Source organism: Procambarus clarkii, unplaced genomic scaffold, assembly GCF_040958095.1.
Source record: "Procambarus clarkii isolate CNS0578487 unplaced genomic scaffold, FALCON_Pclarkii_2.0 HiC_scaffold_129, whole genome shotgun sequence".
NCBI lineage: Eukaryota > Metazoa > Arthropoda > Malacostraca > Decapoda > Cambaridae > Procambarus > Procambarus clarkii.
Window position 1 is genome coordinate 1,301,893 of NW_027189162.1, and position 25,703 is coordinate 1,327,595.

Here is a 25,703-nt window from a genome sequence, read left to right on the forward strand (position 1 = left end):
GGCGTGGGCGGGGGCGGTGTAGCCAGCCACCACCGCTCCCCCATCCCTGAGGCCTTTCCACCTCTCTTCCCTCCAGGGAACCCACCCACCCATACCCCAATCTCTACCCACGGTGTCACACCACCACCACCACCTACCCTCCCAATCCATACCAATGAATCAGACCCCTCCACTGTCTCCCATCTGCCTCCCTCTCCAGGCACTCCTGACCCCCAGGAGGTCGTCACTCAGGTTTGTGTTACAGCAATATTAGACTGCATGATAAGATCTCATCCAGTCGTCCACCAAATATTGCAAAAGCAGACGGAACTAGAGAAAGCCCTCTGCCAGATTAAGACGACTCAGGAACACATCCTCCAAATCCTGCAACGGCAGAGTCCATCAAGTGGAGGTCCTGCAAGCCAGAGCCTGGTGCAAGATGATGCAACACATACTGCCGAGGTACGTCAGCAGACACAACCAGGACACCAGCACACCAGTGCACACAGTAACACCAGTGCACACAGTAACACCAGTACACACAGTGACACCAGTGCACACAGTACACACCACACGTGCACACAGTAACACCAGTACACACAGTAACGCCAGTGCACACAGTAACACCAGTGCACACAGTGACACCAGTGCACACAGTAACACCAGTGCACACAGTAACACCAGTGCACACAGTAACACCAGTGCACAAAGTAACACCAGTGCACACAGTGACACCAGTGCACACAGTAACACCAGTACACACAGTGACACCAGTGCACACAGTAACACCAGTGCACACAGTAACACCAGTACACACAGTGACACCAGTGCACAAAGTAACACCAGTGCACACAGTGACACCAGTGCACACAGTAACACCAGTACACACAGTGACACCAGTGCACACAGTAACACCAGTACACACAGTAACACCAGTGCACACAGTGCCACCAGTGCACACAGTAACACCAGTACACACAGTAACGCCAGTGCACACAGTAACACCAGTACACACAGTAACACCAGTGCACACAGTGCCACCAGTGCACACAGTAACACCAGTACACACAGTAACGCCAGTGCACACAGTAACACCAGTGCACAAAGTAACACCAGTGCACACAGTGACACCAGTGCACACAGTAACCCCAGTGCACACAGTGACACCAGTGTGGGAACCGACCTGTGAGATTTATATTTATTTAATTTATATGAATTTATATTTACGTTAATTTATATACTTCGATAGCAATTTGTATAATGATAAGCGGACTGTATTTCTGCAATAAACTCATAATCTCACAAATCGATCCTCTACACATTAGGGGGGTTTATTAAATTTATATATATGCAGCCAATCAAACTACAGTAATAGACTACATACATTGAAGAGGTTCCTTATCTTATAGTACAGCAGGTTAGTCCACCAGGTATAACTAGGGTGTAGACCACATTTTCCCTCTTTGAGGTAGCTTCCATCACCCTGGTAACTGATGCACAAAGCCTTGCTTCCTCGTCTTGACCTGTCAAAAGGGCGCTAGCTGTAAAGCCAGATTCCTATATATGACAAGCTATATCAGAGAAAATACTGTACATGGAACAATGAAGACCTGGCTTAATTACCTTTAGTTTGAGGCTACCACATGCTCTAACCGGTCCACCCTACCCAATGACATTAATGGCCACTAATGATAGATAATGGGTTTCGGAAAGAACACTTAACTTGATTTGTCGACAGCGTGTTGATAATGGTACACCTTTGGTTTCCATAACACTACGTCCAAGTAAAATTAACAGGAGCCGTATTTGCTCCCGTGTGCCTCTGGTCTAGTATAAACAATGGCTGCCCCCTTTCCTCACCCTGACGCCTAGCTTACATTGTCCAGATGTCAGAAAGTGATAGAAGGGTCACATTTACTCTACTTTAATATTGATAATTAAGTTAATTTATATGAGATGTTTTATGATGGTAAAGTCCAAAGACTAATGTATTTAAGAATAATTCCCACCATAATAGGTGGTGATTTATAATAGTATGTGGTGATGATATCCCGTTTTCTTTAGACGGTAATTCCACTACAAGTTACGTTTTCTATGGGTAACTTGTTGGTAATACAGCAGCAATTATTATCTGTCTGTATATTATTAAATGGTTTTGGATTTTCCGACATAATTCCCCAGGGGCTGCTCACGGGTCGAAGTCCTAATTAGAACAGATGAACACCGATACTCCTCCTTCGAATTATTAGATTAATTTGATGTTAGTAGTTAGTAATCACACATTTGTGCGTATGTTCGTACAGGACGGATGTCCCGTACTAGAGTTGCAGAGGTTAGAAGTCTAATGCGATTTCATTTCCCTGTCAACTCTTGAAAGGCTAATATTCAAGCCTTATTACATATTATTTAACCCAGAAGACTGAATGTGATCAAGTACTACAGTCAAGTATGATTCAGGGACTGCAGTGAGATCAGTGACATTAGATATAACTTGAAGTTTCTTCAGGTAACTGGTCACTGATATATAAACACTGAGGCCCATGGAATACATCTTGATTAAATAATAAATGTATCAAATCAGTCATCAGATTTATTGGGGTTTAATTTAGTTAATTGATTCAGAAGATTGAATAGCTCATCATTAAAGTAAAGTATGGTTCTGAGACTGCAGTGGGTTCAGTGACATTGGTCGTAGTGACTTGTAGCTGTTTTAGGCTACTGTTCACTGATTTGCCATTGAGGCCTCATGAACTCATCTTCAGCTTTAAATGATGATACTAACATCAACCTCTGTTACTATAGTCAGCTGTAATCTCCTTAGTATAATGCTACTGGAGAAATATAATCAGCTGACAAATTTAGTTTTCTACTAGTATTGTTTATCTGCAGGCATAGGTCTCCTCAGGCTTGATACTGGGCCTGAGAGTAATTTTCCTCCTGCAGAGTTTAACATGGTTATGCCCTGATATTTAGTAGGGCTACCGATGAATCGATGGCAATAGTCTGTCCCAACAAGGAGATCGAAGTCGGTGAGGTGATCAGACTTAATATTATCTGCCAATTTTATTCCTCTATTTCTCAGGAATTTGGCTGTTGCTATCAGACCTTGAACTTGTAGGTCTACTGGTATTTTGTCCACCACAATGGCTTGTACTCGACAGACGTACCTGCCTAAGCGTACTGATGGTTGTACCACCTGGTAGATAGACTTGAGGTCCTGCATCTGTTGCAAACCCTGAGATGTTGAATGACATCTGGGCTACAGGCCTTAATTGTAATTCATCTGCCAGCTTTTTAGTGACATATGTTCTCTGGGACCCTTGGTCAAACAACCCACGGGTATGGACCTTGGCCCTCTTATTCAGGATGGTAATTTGGGCAGTAGGCAAAGTCGTATTACCTTTAGACTTTGCCGATTGGACACTCTTTGTTTGTTGACGTTTGCTTGATATTAAAGCACGCTTTGCTTTCTGTGGATTAGTCATGGTGACTTGTACTTGGGCTGCTCATAATACTGAACAAGCACTGATGGTAGCCTAGGGTCAAATTCTGCACTCACTAGGCAATAATCCTACCTCTACTAGAAGTTAGCACTTAAAATTAATACACATTATATATATACAATCATACACACTAATGATTTGAGTGATAAACCAGTGTCACTGGAAGTACCTTTAGGTTAGCTCTTCTATATCACCCTAGGATGGTAGAGACACTAATTAATCACTCAAAGGTGTAATGATCATAAGTAAATTATTATATATACACAACTCAACTCGAGTTGATAAAAATTACACTCAAAATAGGGTCTGGACCATTCATTAATGGTGTTAGGTTGTTCAATATAGTACAACTGACTATGGTAATAATGGGACTAGGATGAACAATAATAGTTCAACTAGTCAGTGTTAATATCCTACCCTGTTGTGGGTTGGCAATTAGTAAATATTATACTGTGATCACTAGTGCAATTTATATTAAATAATTCTCTATTTTGGAGAAATAATATACACAATTATTGATAATAGCCTCTTAATTAGCCTCTATGAAACTTCTAATATTATCTAGAAGTATTAAATATTATTAGTGACCTCGCGAAATAAAGTCCACAAAATTCGTGGAAAATCTCTAGCGAAATTTAACACCACGAAATCCGTGAACAATATCGCGAAGACACAGTCACTAATTTGGCTGGCTTCTATATAAGCGCTGTCATTTTACGAAATAACACGCCACCAATTATCTGTTGGTGTGCATGAAACCGCTGATGAGGCTGAACTGAACTGAGAGGGGCTTCAGAGCTCCCTCGAGGCTACTCTGCCGTCTTTGACTGCTGGCTTTGTTTAAATCACACTGCACTAGTTTATTTAATGAATCCACTGGTTAACTGGTTCATCCGGTACTAAGATGACCAAATGTGGGTTCAAAGGATCAAATAATCCGTCATCCGGTTCGAAGATGACCAAATAATGTGGGAACCGACCTGTGAGATTTATATTTATTTAATTTATATGAATTTATATTTACGTTAATTTACATACTTCGATAGCAATTTGTATAATGATAAGTGGACTCTATTTCTGCAATAAACTCATAATTTCACAAATCGATCCTCTACACATTAGGGGGGTTTATTAAATTTATATATATGCAGCCAATCAAACTACAGTAATAGACTACATACATTGAAGAGGTTCCTTATCTTATAGTACAGCAGGTTAGTCCACCAGGTATAACTAGGGTGTAGACCACATTTTCCCTTTTGAGGTAGCTTCCATCACCCTGGCAACTGATGCACAAAGCCTTGCTTCCTCGTCTTGACCTGTCAAAAGGGCGCTAGCTGTAAAGCCAGATTCCTATATATGACAAGCTATATCAGAGAAAATACTGTACATGGAACAATGAAGACCTGGCTTAATTACCTTTAGTTTGAGGCTACCATGTGCTCTAACCGGTCCACCCTACCCAATGACATTAATGGCCACTAATGATAGATAATGGGTTTCGGAAAGAACACTTAACTTGATTTGTTGACAGCGTGTTGATAATGGTACACCTTTGGTTTGCATAACACTACGTCCAAGTAAAATTAAAAGGAGCCGTATTTGCTCCCGTGTGCCTCTGGTCTAGTATAAACAATGGCTGCCCCCTTTCCTCACCCTGACGCCTAGCTTACATTGTCCAGATGTCAGAAAGTGATAGAAGGGTCACATTTACTCTACTTTAATATTGATAATTAAGTTAATTTATATGAGATGTTTTATGATGGTAAAGTCCAAAGACTAATGTATTTAAGAATAATTCCCACCCATAATAGGTGGTGATTTATAATAGTATGTGGTGATGATATCCCGTTTTCTTTTAGACGGTAATTCCACTACAAGTTACGTTTTCTATGGGTAACTCTGTTGGTAACTACAGCAGCAATTATTATCTGTCTGTATATTATTAAATGGTTGTCGGATTTTACGAAACCAGTGCATACAGTAACACCAGTGCACACAGTAACACCAGTGCACAAGTGACACCAGTGCACACAGTGCCACCAGTGCACACAGTAACACCAGTGCACACAGTAACACCAGTGCACACAGTAACACCAGCTACACACGTAAAACACCAGTGCACACAGTACACACCAGTGCACACAGTGACACCAGTGCACACAGTAACACCAGTGCACACAGTAACACCAGTGCACACAGTGACACCAGTGCACACAGTAACGCCAGTGCACACAGTAACATCAGTGCACACAGTGACACCCAGTGCACACAGTAACACCAGTACACACAGTGACACCAGTGCACACAGGTTAAACCAGTGCACACAGTGCCACCAGTGCACACAGTGACACCAGTGCACACAGTAACATCAGTGCACACAGTGACACCAGTGCACACAGTAACACCAGTACACACAGTGACACCAGTGCACACAGTAACACCAGTGCATACAGTAACACCAGTGCACACAGTGCCACCAGTGCACACAGTGAAACCCAGTGCACAAAGTGACACCAGTGCACACAGTGACACCCAATTCCTGCCTCTCGCCCCCTACCTCAAGTGCCACCAGGTGCAACACAGTTGACACCAGGCACACAGTAAACATCCAGTGCACACAGTGCCACCAGAGTGCACACAGTAACAACCAGTACACACAGTGACACCCAGTGCAACACATGTAAACGCACAAGTGAATACAGTTAATCCAGTACACACAGAACACCAGTGCACACAGTTGACACCAGTGCATCACAGTAACACCAGCTACACACCGTTAACACCGCTAGTACACACAGTAACACCAGTGCCCACACAGTAACACCAGTCCACACAGTAACACCAGTACACACAGTAACACCAGTACACACAGTAACCACCAGTACACACAGTAACACCTAGTGCACACAGTACACACCAGTGCATACAGTAACACCAGTTACACACAGCTATACACCAGTGCACACAGTGACACCCAGTTGCACACAGTAACTGGCCATCTACACACGTAGATAACCAACCAGTGCACACAGTAACAACCAGTGTACACAGTAACACCAGTGCACACAGTAATGCCAGTGCACACAGTAACACCAGTGCACACAGTAACACCAGTGCACACAGTAACACCAGTGCACACAGTAACACCAGTGCACACAGTGACAGCAGTGCACACAGTAACACCAGTGCACACAGTAACACCAGTGTACACAGTAACACCAGTGCACACAGTAATGCCAGTGCACACAGTAACACCAGTGCACACAGTAACACCAGTGCACACAGTAACACCAGTGCACACAGTAACACCAGTGCACACAGTAACACCAGTACACACAGTAACGCCAGTACACACAGTGACACCAGTGCACACAGTAATGCCAGTGTACACAGTAACACCAGTGCACACAGTAACACCAGTGTACACAGTAACACCAGTGCACACAGTAATGCCAGTGCACACAGTAACACCAGTGCACACAGTAACGCCAGTACACACAGTAACGCCAGTGCATACAGTAACACCAGTACACAGTAACACCAGTGCACACAGTAACACCAGTGCACACAGTAACACCAGTACACACAGTAACACCAGTGCACACAGTAACACCAGTGCACACAGTAACACCAGTACACACAGTAACGCCAGTGCACACAGTAACACCAGTACACACAGTAACACCAGTGCACACAGTAAACACCAGTGCACACAGTAACACCAGTGCACACAGTGACACCAGTGCACACAGTAACACCAGTGCACACAGTAACACCAGTGTACACAGTAACACCAGTGCACACAGTAACGCCAGTACACACAGTGACACCAAGGAATACACGATGACACATGTGAACATAATAATTACACACGTGCAGCTGATGACAAACAACCTCAAAATGGATAATCACAATGAACAACATCTCACTATACTACAATGGAACTGTAATGGAGTTCGCAACAGAATTAATGACATCATACAGTACGTCCGTGAACACCAAACTGACGTCATAGTGCTACAGTAGACAATGGTAGGTGATGACTTCAACCCAAGGTTCAGCGGTTATCGCAAGTTCTCCCTGCCCTCTGGGGAAAGAAAAACGGGGGGTCTCATCACTTTTGTAAATAACAACATTCCCCGCACAGATTATTGATGACCTGCACATGGGGGATGAGTTTGAATCACTGGGGGTAACCCTTTACTTAAACAATAATGCTCTACATATAATCAACCTATATGTGCCACAGAGTAAACTTGACCTTGACACACTGCCTGAATTTGTTAATGAAGAACCTTCCCCGCTGGTCGGTGATCTGAATGCCAGACACCCACACTTTGGTGCCAACTGTCATCAGTCCAATGTCAATGGACGGAAACTGTCACTCTTTGTCAGGGGAAGTGAAAACCTTAGAGTCCCTGGGTGATGAACAGCCAACTCACCTCAGAGGCGGAAGATTAGACTATGCTCTCCTGCTGAATGCACAGGACACAGATGCCAGTACACACATTGTGCACAGTTTATGTAGTGACCATTGGGCACTGATTACCACCGTCGACATGAGCAAGAGAAGGAAAGAGACAAATAAAAGAAAAAGGTTATCACTCGGACCAGATATGAGGCCGCACTTCATAAACAGGATGAGTGACTGGTTCACGGAATACCAAATCCCAGAAGACATTGACACATTTGTTGATGACCTTAATCACCAAATTGAGAGCTGTCTAAGAGTTCCGCGCCGTACGCCTGGGCGAAGCAACCCTCAGAGGAAGAAAATAAAATGGTATGAGAATGATTACATAAAGATGCTTAATGCAAATGTGCGAGACATGAGTAGAGAGTACCGAAGACATCCCACTGAAAGTAACCAAGAGTTGTTTAAAACTGTGTGTCAAGTAGCCAGGGAAGAGAAGATTAAAGAGCGGGAAAGACAATGGCTTGAGTTCCCTAGCTCTATTGGACGGGAAACATCTGCAAGACAAGTGTGGGCAAAAATTCAGATAGCTAAGGGGGGCAGAGCCCGGCCTGCGGCTCACAAAGACCCCCAGGGTAAGGCTGAGGAACTAATTCACAAGTGGAGTGATGCAGCATCCTCCTCCTCCCTCCCTGCAGAAATCAGCAGGGAACAGCTCCTGCGACATGATGACAGAAGAATTAGGATAACAAGAGCACTGTCTAGTGATGACGAATATGGGGAACCAATCACAGCCCAAGAAGTAAGGGGCGCTATGAAAAAGGGTGAAAGTACAGCACCTGGTGAAGATGGCGTCACCTACGACATACTCAATGCACTGTGTGAAGTGTCTGGGAATCCACTACTCCACCTGTTTAACAAGTCATTCCTAAGTGGAGTGTTGCCCACACAATGGAAACACGCAATAATTATTCCCATACCGAAGCGTAATGACCCTGGTAATTACAGACCTATCAATCTCGTGTCATGTACTTGTAAGATGCTTGAAAGGATCATCCTAAACCGACTGTTGCACAAAATAGGCAGGTTAGGGGAGGGGGTCAATGTATTTGTTAAAGGACGGAGCACAGCAAATTGTATAGTTAATTACTTGGCTAATGACACGGCTAGGTACTCTGTATTTGTTGACATCAAAGGAGCCTTCGACAAAGCACAGGGGATTGCGATCCTGGACGAGCTTGCATGCATGGGTGTTAAGGGGAGACTCATGAAATGGGTTGAAGACTACCTCACAGGAAGGAAAGCCAAGGTTTGCTTCAATGGAGCAGTCTCCAGAACAATGAATATGGGAACTCGGGACCCCCCAAGGCGGAGTCTTAAGCCCTACACTATTCAATGTACTTATGAACGCCATTGCAAATATTGATTTTCCGGAAGGAACACAACAAGTGGGATATGCAGATGATGTCCTAATACAAGCTCCCACCTTGGGAAAAATTTAACAGTCCATTGAACTCCTTGGAAGGAAATGTATTGAGCTCGGTTTCACTCTCTCCACAAACAAGACGAAGGCATACTCCCATCACAAGCGGAGAGCAAATGAAGAACTGCAAATTAATGGTGTAACACTTGAATGGGTTGACCACTATCGGTACCTTGGCGTCACTGTCGGCTCTAACAAGGGAAAGAAAGAGGAGCTCAATCAACTCATAGTAATATGCAAAAGTCGACTCAGGGCACTGAAAGCTATGACCTGGAATGGGACATAGAGCCTCTATTGCCGTGCTTAAAATGATGTACACAGCCTATGTACGCTCCGTCATAGACTATGCCGCACCAGTTCTGTGCACCTACTCCCAAAGCGATATGAAAAGGCTTGAAAGCATTCAAAATGAAGCCATGACAATCATTCTTGGAGTTCCAAGAACTGCCAAAACGTCTAATCTACGAGATAAGTTGTCCCTTCCCAGTGTTAAAAGCAGAATTCAGGAGCTGAATGCTAAGCTTGCAATTAGGATAGCTAGAGATCCCCATTACAATGATATTGCTAAGAAAAAACTGAGCTCTGTTGCTACTTTCAGGGGGAAACAGGAGAAGCAAAAAATGGCATCACAGAGCAGTCTGCTACCTTGAAGAGCTTCATCTGCCTGAGCAAGCTCGTAAGCTCCTGCCTGTAGAGAGGTTACCTCCCTGGGAGGAACGACTCATGCAAGATCATCATCAATGAAATGGCAATGAAAAAATTCAACATGATACCACAAGAAATGAGGCACAAGTATCTCGAGGAAATTTATAAAGAAGCCGGAGATGAACTAGATCAAATCTACACTGACGGGTCATCTAATCCTGTCAATGGCAGGGCTGGTGCAGCATACACGGTAATCAAGGATAATACTTTCCAACGCAGAAATGAAGAAAAAAGCACGTATTGAGAACTATGCCTCTTCAACGCAAGCAGAGCTAACTGCCATTGTTATGGCGTTAAGGTTTTGAACGGAACACTAATGGTGCAGTGATTTGCACCGATTCAAAAGCAGCACTGCAAAGCCTAAGTAAAAATCAGGCAGAAAATCTTGCAATAGTCGCTGAAATTAAGAGAGCTGTGAGAGTACTTACCAATCAGGGAAGAGTCATCAAGTTTCTGTGAATCCCCTCCCATGTTGGAATATGTGGGAATGAACGAGCAGATGTGCTGGCTGCTGAAGGCGCTGAAGGAGACCATATTGAATACTTCATACCCAAGACTCTACTACAAATTAGAGGTATTATCAGGCAACATCACCGTGACAAGGTGGTGAGAGTGATGGACACCGCCTTGACCACTATCTACGTGAATGTGAAACACCTGAGAGACATTAGGAATATGTGTAGAATAATAAACCCTACATTGTTTGAGTTAGGAAAAACACTATTTGTCAAATATTGATACTGTTTTTCCCCATTTTGCACCCGCAAGATATCGTAAGCTTTTAAGGGTTGATAAATGTTTAATCTTCTTGTTTGAGGAGCTGTTCACTTGAGACAGTTAAGCAAGTCCCAGCTGTGTCCTGGGTACAAGTGACAGGATGAACAACCCAGCGGGTTTTCTTCCTATTGGGGAGTGTTGTACATTCTGCTATGGCGGTATGTCCACTCACAAGATGAGTGGCGCTGCCCAATAAACTCGCCCCTCTGGGCAAAATTTAATATGTATGTATGTATGCATGTATGAATGCATGTATGTACGTATGTATGTATGTATGCATGTATGTATGTTTTTTTTTTATTATTATTTTCTACCACAGACGTGGCCACACATTTACAATGCTAACCAGCATATATACATTTTCTTCTGTCCTCCATGGACAGGGTTAGAGAAGTGTTAAACATATAGTTCAAGGGTTTATTGAACACTCAACCACAGAAGGTGATTCGGTGCTTTTAAAATGCCTAAGCTAACCTACATACGTAAATACATAGATACACAGATTTACGTATGCCCAACATAAAGTGTTTGATGTGTCTTTTACATAGTGTCATTAATGTACATTCACAAAGGTGAAATTTAATTCTGATCAGCTTCCATATATACTTTATACCCATACATATACATACACACACACATGCATTCACATACATTTGTCTCATTTACTCTGACAGGGTGCGAGAGCTGATAAAGAAACTAGTGTGCCATTAAGCACTTAATCACTGAAGGTGCTTTTACAAGCTCAGATTATATAGTTACATCATATATATACATTGTATGATTGATATATTACATGGTCAATTTTGGATACAAGTCCAATATATCATCAAGTGTTCCAGTACTCATATAGTAATTACACAGTTCAGCATACCTTAGCCCAGGAGGGCGAAAGTCAGTCAGTATGGGACATTCTACAATATAATGTTCAAGAGAGTGCATGTTTTCTCTTTCACAAAGCTGACACATTGTGTACTCGACATTTGGTTTTTGAGGAAAGCTGCCAGATACGTCGATATCCCAGGCGTATTCTGGCCACTATAACATCACATTGCCGGGTTCTTGTTCTATTAGTCCCATATGTGAATGTCTCCTCACGATATCTATCATAATATTTAATGCTACAACTTTCAGGTCTTTGAGAATTTGTTAGGTCGGTGAGATTTTCATTAGATATTTGTTTAAGTATTCTCTTCGTCACTGCTAATGAAACACCCATATCAATTTGTACCACTGGTTTTAACCACTGGAGAAGACTGTGCAGGATATGATGGATTTTGTCACAATGAAGTGCCAGGAAGCTGCAGACAATTTTACCCCAGTCCAAAAGGAGATAAACGAAAAATATCAGAAGAATCCATGGTTCAACCAGGAATGTAAGGTAGCGAAGCAATTGAGTAAAAGAACATGGAGAAACTACAGGAATAACAGAACACCAGAGAGCAGGGAGAGATACCAGAGGGCCAGAAATGAGTACATCAGAGTGAGGAGAGAAGCAGAGAGATAATATGAAAATGATAATGCGAGTAAAGATAAGACCCAACCAAAACTGCTCCACAGCCACATCACGAGGAAAACAGCAGCAGAAGGAACAGGTGAATGAAACTGAGAAAAGGGGAGAACAGATACACAGAGAATGATATGGAGGTGTGTAAAGAGCTCAACAAGAGATTCCAGGAGGTCTTCGCAGAAGAACAAGGAGAAGCCCCTGCACTTAATGAGGCAAGCCAAGCAACCTTGGAGGCTTTTGACCTCACCAGTGATGAGGTCAAAAGGAATCTGTTGGAGCTGAATTTAACAGAGGCTATTGGATCTTACAGAATCTCACCGTGGATACTAAAAGAAGGTGCAGAGACACTAAGTGTGCCACTTTCAATGGTGTATAACAGGTCACGGGAAACAGGAGACTTACCAGAAAGTTGGAAGACAGCTAACGTAGTCCCAATATACAAGATGGGTGACAGACAAGAGACACTGAACTATAGGCCAGTTTCCCTAATTAGTATACCATGCAAGGTGATGGAGAAGATCGCGAGGAAAAGGCTCGTAGAGCATCTAGAGGGAAATAGTTTTGTGACACACCACCAACAGGGTTTCAGAGATGGTACATCGTGCCTCACAGGTTTAATTGAATTCTATGCCCAAACAACAAAAAATTAGGCAAGAAAGAGAAGGGTGGGAAGACTGCATTTTCTTGGACTGTCAGAAAGCCTTTGACACAGTACCCCATAAAAGGCTGATACAAAAGTTGGAGCAACATGCAGGAGTAAAAGGTAAGGTGCTCCAGTGGATAAGGGAGTATCTAAGCAACAGGAAACAGCGAATAACTGTGACGGGGGAAGACCTCAAAGTGGCGAGATGTCACCAGTGGAGTCTCACAGGGCTCTGTACTTGGACCCATCCTGTTTCTAATATATGTAACTCGTTATAGACTCGTTACTCTCATAGTTTGCTGATGATGCAAAAATTATGAGAAGAAACAAGACTGATGCAGATAGACATAGACTACACGATGACCTGGACAAACTGGAGGAATGGTCTAGAAAATGGCTACTAAAGTTCAACTCAGGAAAGTGTAAAGCAATGAAATTAGGCGAAGGAAGCGGAAGGCTGAACACAAGGTGCCATCTGGGAGGGGGAAATCCTGCATGAGTCAAATAAAGAGAAAGATCTGGGGGTTTGATATCACACCGAACCTGTCCCCAGAGGCCCACATCAAAAGGATATCATCAGCGGCATATGCTAGGTTGGCCAATATAAGAACTGCCTTAGAAACTTGTGTAAGGAATCGTTCAGGACCCTGTATACCACTTATGTTAGGACGAATCCTGAAATATGCAGCTCCAGCCTGCTGTCTATATCTAGTTAAACACAAGACAAAGTTTAGAGAAGATTTAGAGGTATGCCACCAGACTTGTCCTGGAACTGAAAGGTATGAGCTACGAGGAAAGGCGGAAGGAGCTGAACCTCACGTCCTTGGAAAACAGAAGAATAAAGGGAGACATGATAACCACCTACAAAATTCACAGGGGAATTTACAGGGTGGACAAAAACAAACTCTTCAACACGGCTGGAACACGAAGAAGGGGACACAGGTGAAAACTTAGTACCCAAATGAGCCACAGAGACATTAGAAAGAATTTTTACAGTGTCAGAGTAGTTAACAAGTGGAATAAATTAAGCAGTGATGTGGTGGAGGCTGACTCCATACAAAGTTTAAAATGTAGATATGATAGAGCCCAGTACGCTCAGGAATCTGTACACTAGTTGATTGACAGTTGAGAGGCAGGATCAAAGAGACAAAGCTCATCCCCCGCAAGCACAAATAGGTGAGTACAAATAGGTGGCACAACACACACTTAGGTAGCAACCCGTAACAGCTGTCTAACTCTGTTACGAACCCAAGTTCATCGTCAGAGCACGGAGCAGCGACATCAAACTCCATCTGTGAGTCCCGCTCCCAAAACCCTCACTAATTGGACGAGGCCATCTAGTAGTAACAAGACTATACCAGCCAGAAATGCTAGATTCTTGTCCTATTAGCTCGAGAGGTAGCCGGTGATGACCTCTGGTGAGGTGACGCTTAGACAATCAGCGCCATCTATGGAACGAAAAGGTGTTCGTTTGTGTCTAACCCAGTAAGTGATGTTTCCCAGTGGTCCCCATGTAGTGTCCCAGTGTACTGATGACGTGTCTGTATTCACAGAGTCAACGTAGGGCTGCTGTGATGCAAGAAGAGTCAGTCTACCCAAGGCAGCCAAGGTCTCTACACCAGTCTGCTTTACAGAAGCAGTGAGCCGCCGCTGGACGAGAACTGTAGTGTTCAACTGTCTGCCTGAGGAGTGGCAGGTGATGGGATTCGCCGTACCTGGGGCTGGCTGGTGGAAAAGACAACCGACTGTGGTGCCGAAAGAGGAGAGTAACCAGCGAGTTACACGAAGCTCCTGCCTAGGGCTCGCAACCCTAGTATTCACTCGTGAAGTGGCCCTAACAGCGTGAGGCTGATTGGTACCTGCCAGCAACAGGCTGGACTGTGGTTGTGGGCCTTCACGACGAGGCACCTAGTGGAATTGTGATTTGGCTGGCCCGTGGCCAGGGTAGACTCATCGCTGTTTCCTGGTACTTGCTGAGGGTAGTGCCACGGATAAGGAAACCCGGTACAAGACTGCACGGAGTGAGCTTCGCCGAGTGTTCAGTGTCTTCAGAGAGAGACGATGATGTACATAGTGTAGTAATATTTTCCGTTTAAGACTTTTATATATATATGGTGATGAGAAGATTAATTATATATGGTTAAAGTGACGAACTTGTGTATTTAATGTACCTCCCCTTTTTATTTTAATTGCATTACTGAGCTCACCTCTTGAAAGCCTCTACTAACTTGGAGCCGAATATATGAACTTTTGTACCACCTGAAAAGAACCTGGTTGCGTCCCATTGTGGCCGTAACAAACTCCCAGGTACCTATTTACGGCTAGGTAGACTAGGTAAGACTAGACTAGGTAGACTAGATACCTAGGTAACAGGAGCATCTGGGTGAAAAAACTGCCCATTTTGTTTCCCGCCGGCATCGGGAATCAAACCCAGGACCACAGGATTACGTATCCAGCGTGATGTCCTCTCGGGCACCGGCGCCCCGGTGGGTGTGTGTGTACTCACCTAGTTGTACTCACCTAGATGTGCTTTCGGTGGTTGAGCTCTGGCTCTTTGGTCCCGCCTCTCCACCATCAATCAACAGGTGTACAGGTTCCTGAGCCCTATTGGGCTCTATCATATCTACACTTGAAACTGTGTATGGAGTCAGCCTCCACCACATCACTTCCTAATGCATTCCATTTGTCAACCACTCTGATACTAAAAAAGTTCTTTCTAATATCTCTGTGGCTAATTTACACTCAGTTTCCACCTGTGTCCCCTAGTGGGTGTGCCCCTTTCGTTAAATAGCCTGTCTTTATCAACCCTGTCGATTCCCTTGAGAATCTTGAATGTGGTGTTCATGTTCCCTCCTAACTCTTCTGTCTTCCAACGAAGTGAGGTTTATTTCCCGTAGTCTCTCCTCGTAGCTCATACCTCTCAGCTCGGGTACTAGTCTGGTGGCAAACCTTTAAACCTTTTTCAGTTTAGTCCTTGTGCTTGACTATCGTAGAAACACAAACCGAAACTGTCTCTATTTTCCGCTTGTTGCAACTTGTAATAAAGTTGTTACATCTTGGCTTAACGTGTTTATGACGTATTAGACCGTTGTTACAACTTGCTATATTGGTTGTTATAACTGGTTAGGTGTTAAAACTTGTTCGAGCGTTATACCAACGTCGTAGTTTCGGTGTGTGTTTGGTGGGTAGATATGGACTCCATGCATACTCCAGGATTGGTCTGACATATGTGGTATATACTGTTCTGAAAGATTCCTAACACAAGTTTCTAAAGGCCTTTCTTATGTTAGCCAGCCTGGCATATGCTGCTGATGTTATCCTCTTGATATGAGCTTCATCGGACAGGTCTGGCATGATATCAACCCCCAGGTCATTCTCTCTCTCTGTCTCTTGAAGTATTTCATCTCCCAAATAGTACCTTGTATCTGGTCTCCTGCTTCCAACCCCTATCTTCATTACATTACATTTGCTTGGGTTAAACTCTAACAACCATTTATTCGACCATTCCTGCAGCTTGTTCAGGTCTTCTTGAAGCCTCAAGCTGTCCTCCTGTCTTAATCCTTCTCATAATTTTGGCGTCGTCAGCAAACATTGAGAGGAATGAGTCTATACCCTCTGGGAGATCATTTATGTATATCAGAAACAGGATAGGTCCGAGTACAGAACTTTGTGGGACTCCACTGGTGACTTCACGCCATTCTGAGGTCTCACCCCTCACTGTAACTCTCTGCTTCCTATTGCTTAGGTACTTACCCTTTTATGGGGTACTGTGTCAAAAGCTTTCCGAAAGCCCCCCAAAAAAATGCAGTCCGCCCGTCCTTCTTTTTCTTGCTTAATCTTTGTCACCTGATCGTAGAATTCTATCAATCCTGTAAGGTAAGATTTACCCTCCCTGAACCCATGTTGATGGGTTGTCACGAAGTCTCTTCTCTCCAGATGTGTTACTAGTTTTTTTCTCACAATGTTCTCCATGACCTTGCATGGTATACAAGTTAAGGGCACTGGCCTGTAGTTCAGTGACTCTTGTCTGTCACCCTTTTTGTATATTGGTACTACATTAGCAGTCTTCCATATTTCTGGTAGGTCTCCCATTTCCAGTGACCTACTATACACTATGGAGAATGGCAAGCAAAGTGCTTCTGCACACTCCTTCAATACCCATGGTGAGATTCCGTTCGGCCCAACAGCTTTTTCTCACGTCCTGCTCCAATAGGCGCTTCTTGACCCCATATCTTGTAGCTTCGAACCTATCCAAAGTCACGTGGTTTGCTGCCACCTCTCCTAGCGCCGTGACTTCTCCCTGTTCTATTGTAAAGACCTCCTGGAACCTTTTGTTGAGTTCTTCACACACCTCTTTTTCATTCTCTGTGTACCTGTCCTCGCCCATCCTAAGTTTCATCGCCTGTTCCTTCACTGTTGTCTTCCTCCTGATGTGACTGTGTATAGTAGCTTTGGTTCGGTCTTGGCTTTATTAGCTATATCATTTTCATACCTTTTCTCAGTTGCTCTTCTCACACTAACATACTCGTTCCTGGTTCTCTGGTATCTCTCTACTTTCTGGTTTTCTGTTATTACGGAAGTTCCTCTATGCCCTTTTGTTCAGCTCCTTTGCTTTCATACATTCCCTATTAAACCACGGATTCTTCTTTTGCATCTCTGTTTTTTCCTGTCGGGCTGGGACAAACCTGCTTACAGCCTTCCGACAGTTTTGGGTGACATAGTTCACCATATTTTGTATGGACTTGGTTCTGAGTTCTGTGTCCCAATGTATATCCCTTAGGAATTTGTTCATCTCATAGTTTCCCTTTCGGTAAGCCAGCCCTTTGTTTCCCAGTTCTTTTTTGGTGGGTGATAATTCCTAGCTCAACCAGGTACTCAAAGCTCAATACACTGTGATCACTCATTCCCAAGGGGGCTTCGAACTTAACTTCCCTTGTATCCGACTCATTTAGGGTAAATATCAGATCAAGCAAGGCTGGTTCATCCCCTCCTCTCATTCCTGTCGGTCCCTTGACGTGTTGAATTAGAAAGTTTCTTGTTACCACATCCAGCAGCTTAGCTCTCCATGTGTCTGGTCCTCCATGTGGGTCTCTGTTCCCCCAATCTATCTTCCCATGGTTGAAGTCTCCCATGATTAGTAGTCTGGATCCGTTCCTGCTAGCCTCAGAAGCTGCTCTCTCTCTATTATACTGATGGTGGCCAAGTTGTTTTTATTATATTCCTGTCTGGGTCTTCTGTCGTTCGGGTGGGGGGGGGGGGGTTATATATGACTACTACTATAATTTTCTGTCCTCCAGTTGCTATGGTGCCAGATATGTAGTCACTGAAACCTTCACAGTTCTGAATTACCATCTCTTCAAAACTCCAACCTTCTCTTATTAGCAAAGCTACAGCACCTCCTCCTCTCTCTTCTCTCTCTTTCCTCACTACATAGTAGCCCTGTGGAAACACTGCATTTGTTATGGTTTGTTTCTGTGCTTTGTTTCTGTGAGTGCTATTATGTCTGGGTTTTCTTCTAGTGCCCATTCTCTGAGTTCACTTGTTTTATTTGTAATCCCATCTATGTTAGTGTACATTGCCTTGAAGCTCACTTTCTTCTGTTCATTTTATTGTCCCCTTCTTGGCGAGCATTCTGCTGGTTTGGGAAGCTGTTCCCTGGGTGAGAAGATCTGTGAGGTGGTTTGCAGGGTCTCAAAGGAGTTTGGGGTGGGGGGTGGGGGTTTAAGGGAAGGGGGGACAGGTAGGGTGTGGGTTAAGGAGAAAGGGGGGACATGGAGGATACGGGGTGAGGAGGGGTGAGGGATAGGGAGGGTATGGGATGAAGGGGGGAGGGTTGAAAAGTGGGAGGGGGGGACATGATGGGAATGGGGAAGGGTTGACAGGGTCAGAATGGGGTGGGGGGCACGAAGGGTGAGGGGAAGGGAGAGTTTCTATGCAGAGGGGGATGGTGGTGGATAACAGGTTGGTTAAAAGGTTGGATAACAAGAACTTTTCACACTAGAGATGCTATACCGATGATGATACTTTTCAAAACGCTTGTGCTATCTAGAGTGGAGTACTGCTGCACAATGACAGCCCCTTTCAAAGCTGGAGAAATTGCTGACCTAGAGAGCGTGCAGAGATCCTTTACTGCTAGAATCCACTCAGTAAAACATCTAAATTACTGGGACCGACTAAAGAGCCTAAATCTGTACTCCCTTGAGCGCAGGCGGGAGAGATACATAATAATTTACACGTGGAAAATAATTGAGGGGCTGGTCCCAAACCTGCACACAGAAATAACACCACATGAGACCAGAAGACATGGCAGGATGTGCAGAATACCCCCGTTGAAAAGCAGAGGTGCAACAGGTACTCTGAGAGAGAACTCTATCAACATCAGAGGCCCGAGACTGTTCAACACGCTTCCACTACACATAAGGGGCATAACTGGCAAACCCCTCTCAGTGTTCAAGAGAGAACTGGATAAGCACCTCCAAAGGATACCTGATCAACCAGGCTGTGACTCATACGTCAGGCTGCGAGGAGCCGCGTCTAACAGCCTGGTTGATCAGTCCAGGAACCAGGAGGCCTGGTCGACGACCATGCCGCGGGGACACTAAGCCCCGGAAGCACCTCAAGGTAGCCTCAAGGTAGCTAAGGTGTTGCCCTCCCCTCTGGTGTTGCTGGGATGCTGGTTTTGGGTTCCTCTCTTGTCTCTGGGACTGTTGTGTTGGGGGCTGCGATTTCCTGGTTTACTCCTCTCTCCCTGCGCTTCGTCCTCTCCTCTGCTACCTTGACTCTCTCCTCCTTCGTCCTGTCCCTCTGCAGGAATAATTTTTTGTATTCCTCCACATACTGCAGACGACTCTTCCTTTTGAGAATATCCTCTTTCGTGGCTTCGTTTGTAAACACCTCCTTTACAAGTCGGTTTTTGTCCTTGTTGTACCAGCCCAACCTGAAAACCTTCTCAATGTTTTGTTCAGCTCCTTCTATCTGTAACCCCTTCTGTAGCCCATGTACTGCCTCTCTATCCTTGCTATTCCATTCTTGCCTGTTGGATCCTTCCTGTTCTTTGATGCCTACAACTATCACTGTTCTTTTTCTCTCCAGCAGCTGAGTGGTGCACCTTGCTGCTTCCTGTGAGGTAGCTGCTTGCATGGCTATCTCCCTTACTGTGTCCATTGCTTTTGAGCTCTTACTCAGTCTTTCTGCAAATGTTTCAGGTACAGAGGCTTTTCCTTTCAATGTAACATTCCCACCTTCCCTTTGGATGATAATCTGATGCTCGGTCCCTTTATTTTTCTCTGTGAGGGATTTGATCTCCTCCCTTGCTGATGCCAGATCACTTTGCAGGTTGTTAATTGTAATCCTCATTTCATGTATCTCCCTCCTGAATTCCTCCAGAACTTGGGTTAACATTTCCTTCGTTTGGTCACTTTGACAATTCCCTGTGTCCCTGTTGCGTCCTCCTGCCATTTTGTCCCCTATCAAGAGAGAGAGTATGATAGAGAGAGAGGAAGAGAGAGAGAGAGAGAGAGAGAGAGAGAGAGAGAGAGAGAGAGAGAGAGAGAGAGAGAGAGAGAGAGAGAGAGAGAGAGAGAGAGAGAGAGAGAGAGAGAGAGAGAGAGAGAGAGAACAGAGAGAACGAAAGAGAGGGAGGGTGGTGTGTGTGTGTGTGTGTGGGTGTGATGGGGGTTAAGAGGAGGTGGGTGAGGTGTTGTCTTCAGATTACTGCAGGTAAGAGAGGGGGTGGATTATAAGTGAGGTTTTATCCCCTTTCAATGAAAGGTGTTATTCCTTTCTAGCCTGACTGGACGTATGTGTGTGCGTGCATGTGTGTGTGTGTTTCTTTTTGCATATGTGTGCATGTGTGCTTGCAAATGTGTAACACTGTAAAGGTGTTTCGTTTAGTTTTATTTATTATATATATATACTACATGAGTCAAGCCAGACAAGATTTGAGAGGCGCCAGTCTGTTGGCCTGAAAGTCACACCTCTACAGTGTTAGTGACCTGAGGTCAGCTCATGCAAATTTCACCTTGCTTCTGCTAATCTTATAAGTGTAGCCTGAGAACCTTCAAACAAGCCGCAAGTTTAAGGAGCGGTTTGGTAGAGAACCTGGAGCTATCTACTTGTGGGCGGAGTTAGTTACTAGGTTTCCCAATATCTACTCGGAGAGCTGTCGATTCGAGAGCATAGCAGGATAAGCAATAGGAGAACTACCAGCGGAGCAGAACAGAAGACAGCCTAGCCAGGGAAGCTGTCAGCCGGCAGGGCGGGACAGTCTCTGTCAACTACGGACCCCACCTCCTCCCTCTCTATCCAGCTATAGGCAGACACTTGGTGAGTTGAGCATGAAAGGTGACTTAGTCGTGTTTACAAGTGTTGTGTGATGATCAGGGGCAGACAGTTGTAGGGTTCTCGAATTCTTGGATGATGACTCACTTTTCATATTAATCTTGAACATTAAGTTGAATTGCTTAAATTATGATACTTAATATGTGAAATATATTTGATGAATTTATTATTTAAATTGTCTTTAACTTTGTTCCCTAGAGTTTTTGAGTTGAGATGAGAAAGCCTCTGCAGTTACTAGTTTCATGATTTTAATGAGTACATGATACAAATGGAACATACTAATAATGACCTCTTGATAACATCTTTGAGAATATTGTGATACAGACAAGTTCCAGTCCTAGTCTTGTAGGTACGGACAAATGAATGGATGGTGGCAGCATTTCCTCTTCTACTGTTTACTCTTCTACTTCTACTATCTGTTTTTCTACTTCTACCTATCTACTCCTCCCCCTCCACCCCTCTCCAAACTCTCTTTTTCAACTGACGACCCTCCTCGCTCCTCCCACCTCTACCTCTCTCACCCCAAACCCTCACTAAGTACTTCATTATTCATCTCTTTCCTTTCGTTTCTCTTTTAAGTTTGTGGCAGTGAAATGTGTTCTAGAGTTCTCTAGAGTTTCGGGTAGCTGATCAAGTTACGGCGTTTAGTAGTCAGTGCACCTAGGTAATCGAATATCTAGGTTACAAGGTGTTGAACGAGAGATGCTGCCGTAGGAACTCTGGGGGTGCTCTAAAATAGTTAGCTGAAGGCGGGGTAACGGACTAAAGAGAACTGTTTCCCCCGCCCTCGTTAGTTAACTGGGGGGGGGGGGCGTGAATAATGAATCAGAGAGATCTATTTCCGCCACCCCCTGTTACAAACGTACGTGTGAGTGCGCGCGTGCGTGTGTTACGGGGGCCCCGTAAAATGTCAACCTCTACCCAAAATGAGCCACTTTGATATTTTAAATGTATATGATATACTGAACAAGAATTTGATAATATTTTACCTCACTCTGTACACCTCTAGAATTAACCAGAGAGGGGTACCTACCTGTCAGCCTCCCGCTCACACAACCAGGTAAATAATAATAAGGTAAATAACAATAATGCTGGATGACGAAGTGATCCGTCATCGCCTCCCACGTGGTGGGAGATGATGACCAATCCAGTAGATTGATGGTGGCGGTTCTTCTCTATCTAACACAAATCTCTGGAGTCAGTCACTGTGTTGATGTGTCTGTTGTGTTACAGTTCACCAATTCACTGTACCACTGATCACTTGACCCAATATGTAAACAAAGCCTCGTGGGCCCTCCCACGTGGCCTGTCCGGTGAATTCACTGTTTAACACAAAGTTCTAGTGATAGCACTGTATTTTTTCTTTCCTATTCGCGGCGGTTATAGCTTTGTGATACCCCCAGATCTGTGATCTGTCACTGTAGCCTTAATTAACCCAAAATTTTGGCGTTTATTGTAGCGCGTGACCCCAGCGACCCTCCCTCCATGGCTGGCTGAACTGAACTCAAAGTGTACTCACCTAGTTGTGTTTGCGGGGGTTGAGCGCTGGCTCTTTGGTGCCGCCTCTCAACCGTCAATCAACAGGTGTACAGATTCCTGAGCCTATTGGGCTCTATCATATCTACACTTGAAACTGTGCATGGAGTCAGTCTCCACCTCATCACTTCCTAATGCATGCAGTGTGTGTGTGTGTGTGTGTGTGTGTGTGTGTGTGTGTGTGTGTGTGTTTCTGAGATAAATATATGTAATAGATACAATAGAGGGAAAATAGATTGGTTAGAAATAGTAAATACAAAAATATTTATGTGTACTCATCTAGTTGTACTCATCTAGTTGTGTCTGCAGGATCGAGCATTGACTCTTGGATCCCGCCTTTCGAGCATCGGTTGTTTACAGCAATGACTCCTGTCACATTTCCCTATCATACCTGGTTTTAAAATTATGAATAGTATTTGCTTCCACAACCTGTTCCTGAAGTGCATTCCATTTTCCCACTACTCTCACGCTAAAAGAAAACTTCCTAACATCTCTGTGACTCATCTGAGTTTCAAGCTTCCATCCATGTCCCCTCGTTCTGTTACTATTCCTTGTGAACATTTCCTCTATGTCCACTCTGTCAATCCCTCTGAGTATTTTATACGTTCCTATCATGTCCCCCCTCTCCCTTTTTCTTTCTAGTGTCGTAAGGCACAGTTCTCTCAGGCGCTTCTCATACCCCATCCCTCGTAGCTCTGGGACGAGTCTCGTTGCAAACCTCTGAACCTTTTCCAGTTTAATTATATGCTTCTTCAGATGGGGACTCCATGATGAGGTGGCATACTCTAAGACTGGCCTCACGTAGGCAGTATAAAGCGCCCTAACTGCCTCCTTACTTAGGTTTCTGAATGATGTTCTAACTTTTGCCAGTGTAGAGTACGCTGCTGTCGTTATCCTGTTTATATGTGCCTCAGGAGATAGATTAGGTGTTACGTCCACACCCAGGTCTCTTTCGCGCGTCGTCACAGGTAGGCTGTTCCCTTTCATTGTGTACTGTCCCTTTGGTCTCCTATCTCTTAGTCCCATTTCCTTAACTTTACATTTGCACGTGTTGAAATCCAGTAGCCATTTCTCTGACTATCTCTGCAACCTGTTCAGGTCCTCTTGGAGGATCCTGCAATCCTCATCTGTCACAACTCTTCTCATCAACTTTGCGTCATCCGCAAAAATCGACACGTAGGACTCTACGCCTGTAAACATGTTGTTAACATATACAAGAAATAGAATTGGTCCCAGCACCGATCCTTGTGGTACTCCACTTGTTACTGTTCGCCAGTCCAACTTCTCGCCCCTTACCGTAACTCTTTGGCTCCTTCCTGTTAGGTAGTTCCTTATCCATGCTAGGACCTTTCCCCCCACCCCCGCCTGCCTCTCGAGCTTGAACAGCACTCTCATGTGCAGTACTGTATCAAAAGCTTTTTGGCAGTCCAGAAATATGCAGTCTGCCCAACCATCTCTGTCCTGTCTTATCCTCATTATTTTATCACAGAATTCCAGAAGGTTTGTTAGGCACGATTTCCCTGTCCAGAAACCAATGTTGATGTTTGTTCACAAACCTAATGTTCTCCAGGTGTGCAACCAGTCGTAGCCTAATTATTCTTTCCAGTATTTTACAGGGGATGCTTGTCAGTGATACAGGTCTATAGTTAAGTGCCTCCTCCCTATCGCCTTTCTTGAAGATCGGCACGACATTTGCCTTCTTCCAGCAACTGGGCAATTCTCCCGACATAAGTGACTCATTAGAGATCATGGCCAGAGGCACGCTGAGGGCCTGCGCTGCTTCTTTTAGTATCCACAGTGATACTTTGTCTGGTCCAACTGCTTTAGTTGCATCTAGAGGTGTCAACTGTTTCATTACCTCCTCTGCTGTCACCTCTATATCTGATAGTCTTTCATCTAGGGTAACCCCTTCCAACAATAGGAGCTGCTCAGGCTTGGTAGTGAACACTCCATGGAAACTGGCATTCAGTGCCTCGCAGATTTCCTTGTCACTTTCAGTATATGCCCCCTCTGTCTTCCTTAGTCTTGTCACTTGGTCGTTCACCGACATTTTTCTTCTTATATGACTGTGTAATAACTTAGGTTGTTTTTTCGCATTGATTGCAATATCGTTCTCATAGTCCCTTTCCGATGTTCGTCTTATGTTAATGTAATCGTTTCTAGCTCTGTTGCATCTGATCCTGTTGTCCTCTGTCCTTTGTCTTCTGTACTTCCTCCACTCCCGCCTGCTGGCCATTTTTGCTTCCTGATACTGTCTATTAAACCATGGGTTATTATATTCCTTCTTATTTTTTCCCTTTACTGTTGGTATAAATCTCTCTTCGGCCTCCTGGCATTTCTGTATGACTAGGTCCATCATATCTTGGACTGTTTTTCCTCTAATTTCTTCCTCCCACTGCACTTCACCCAGATAGTCCCTTATCCTCTTATAGTCCCCTTTCCTGTAGTCAACTCTCCTTTCCCAGATCTCTTGTCCCATGGTCATAAGTTTGAATTCCATCATGTAGTCAAAGACTAGGACACAGTGGTCGCTGGCCCCTAGAGGTATTTCATGCTCTAAATTCTCGATATCTTCTACGTTCTGGGTGAAAATCAGATCTAATAGGCTCGGTGCATCTCCTCCTCTTTCCCTTGTGTATGAATCTCCTTCGTATGTTGTGTTAGGAAATTCCTGTCTGTAACATCTACTAATTTTGCTCCCCATGTTTCGTCCTCTCCATGGGGATTCCTTGACTCCCAATTTATCTCTCCATGATTTAAGTCCCCGCATGATCAGCAGCTTTGCTCGTATTCTGTGGGCTAGTGTTGCTGCC

The 25,703-nt window shown here is 44.3% G+C and overlaps 1 protein-coding gene across 1 annotated transcript in view; it reads left to right on the plus strand.

The window, feature by feature from the left end:
* The first annotated feature begins 213 nt into the window (after positions 1–213).
* Positions 214–25,703, plus strand: part of LOC138360906 (uncharacterized) — a 303,450-nt gene continuing 277,960 nt past the window's right edge. The window contains exon 1 of the mRNA XM_069320407.1: positions 214–441. Coding sequence (XP_069176508.1) covers positions 259–441 — 183 coding nt within the window. The 5' untranslated portion in view covers positions 214–258. The remainder of the gene's footprint in view (positions 442–25,703) is intronic.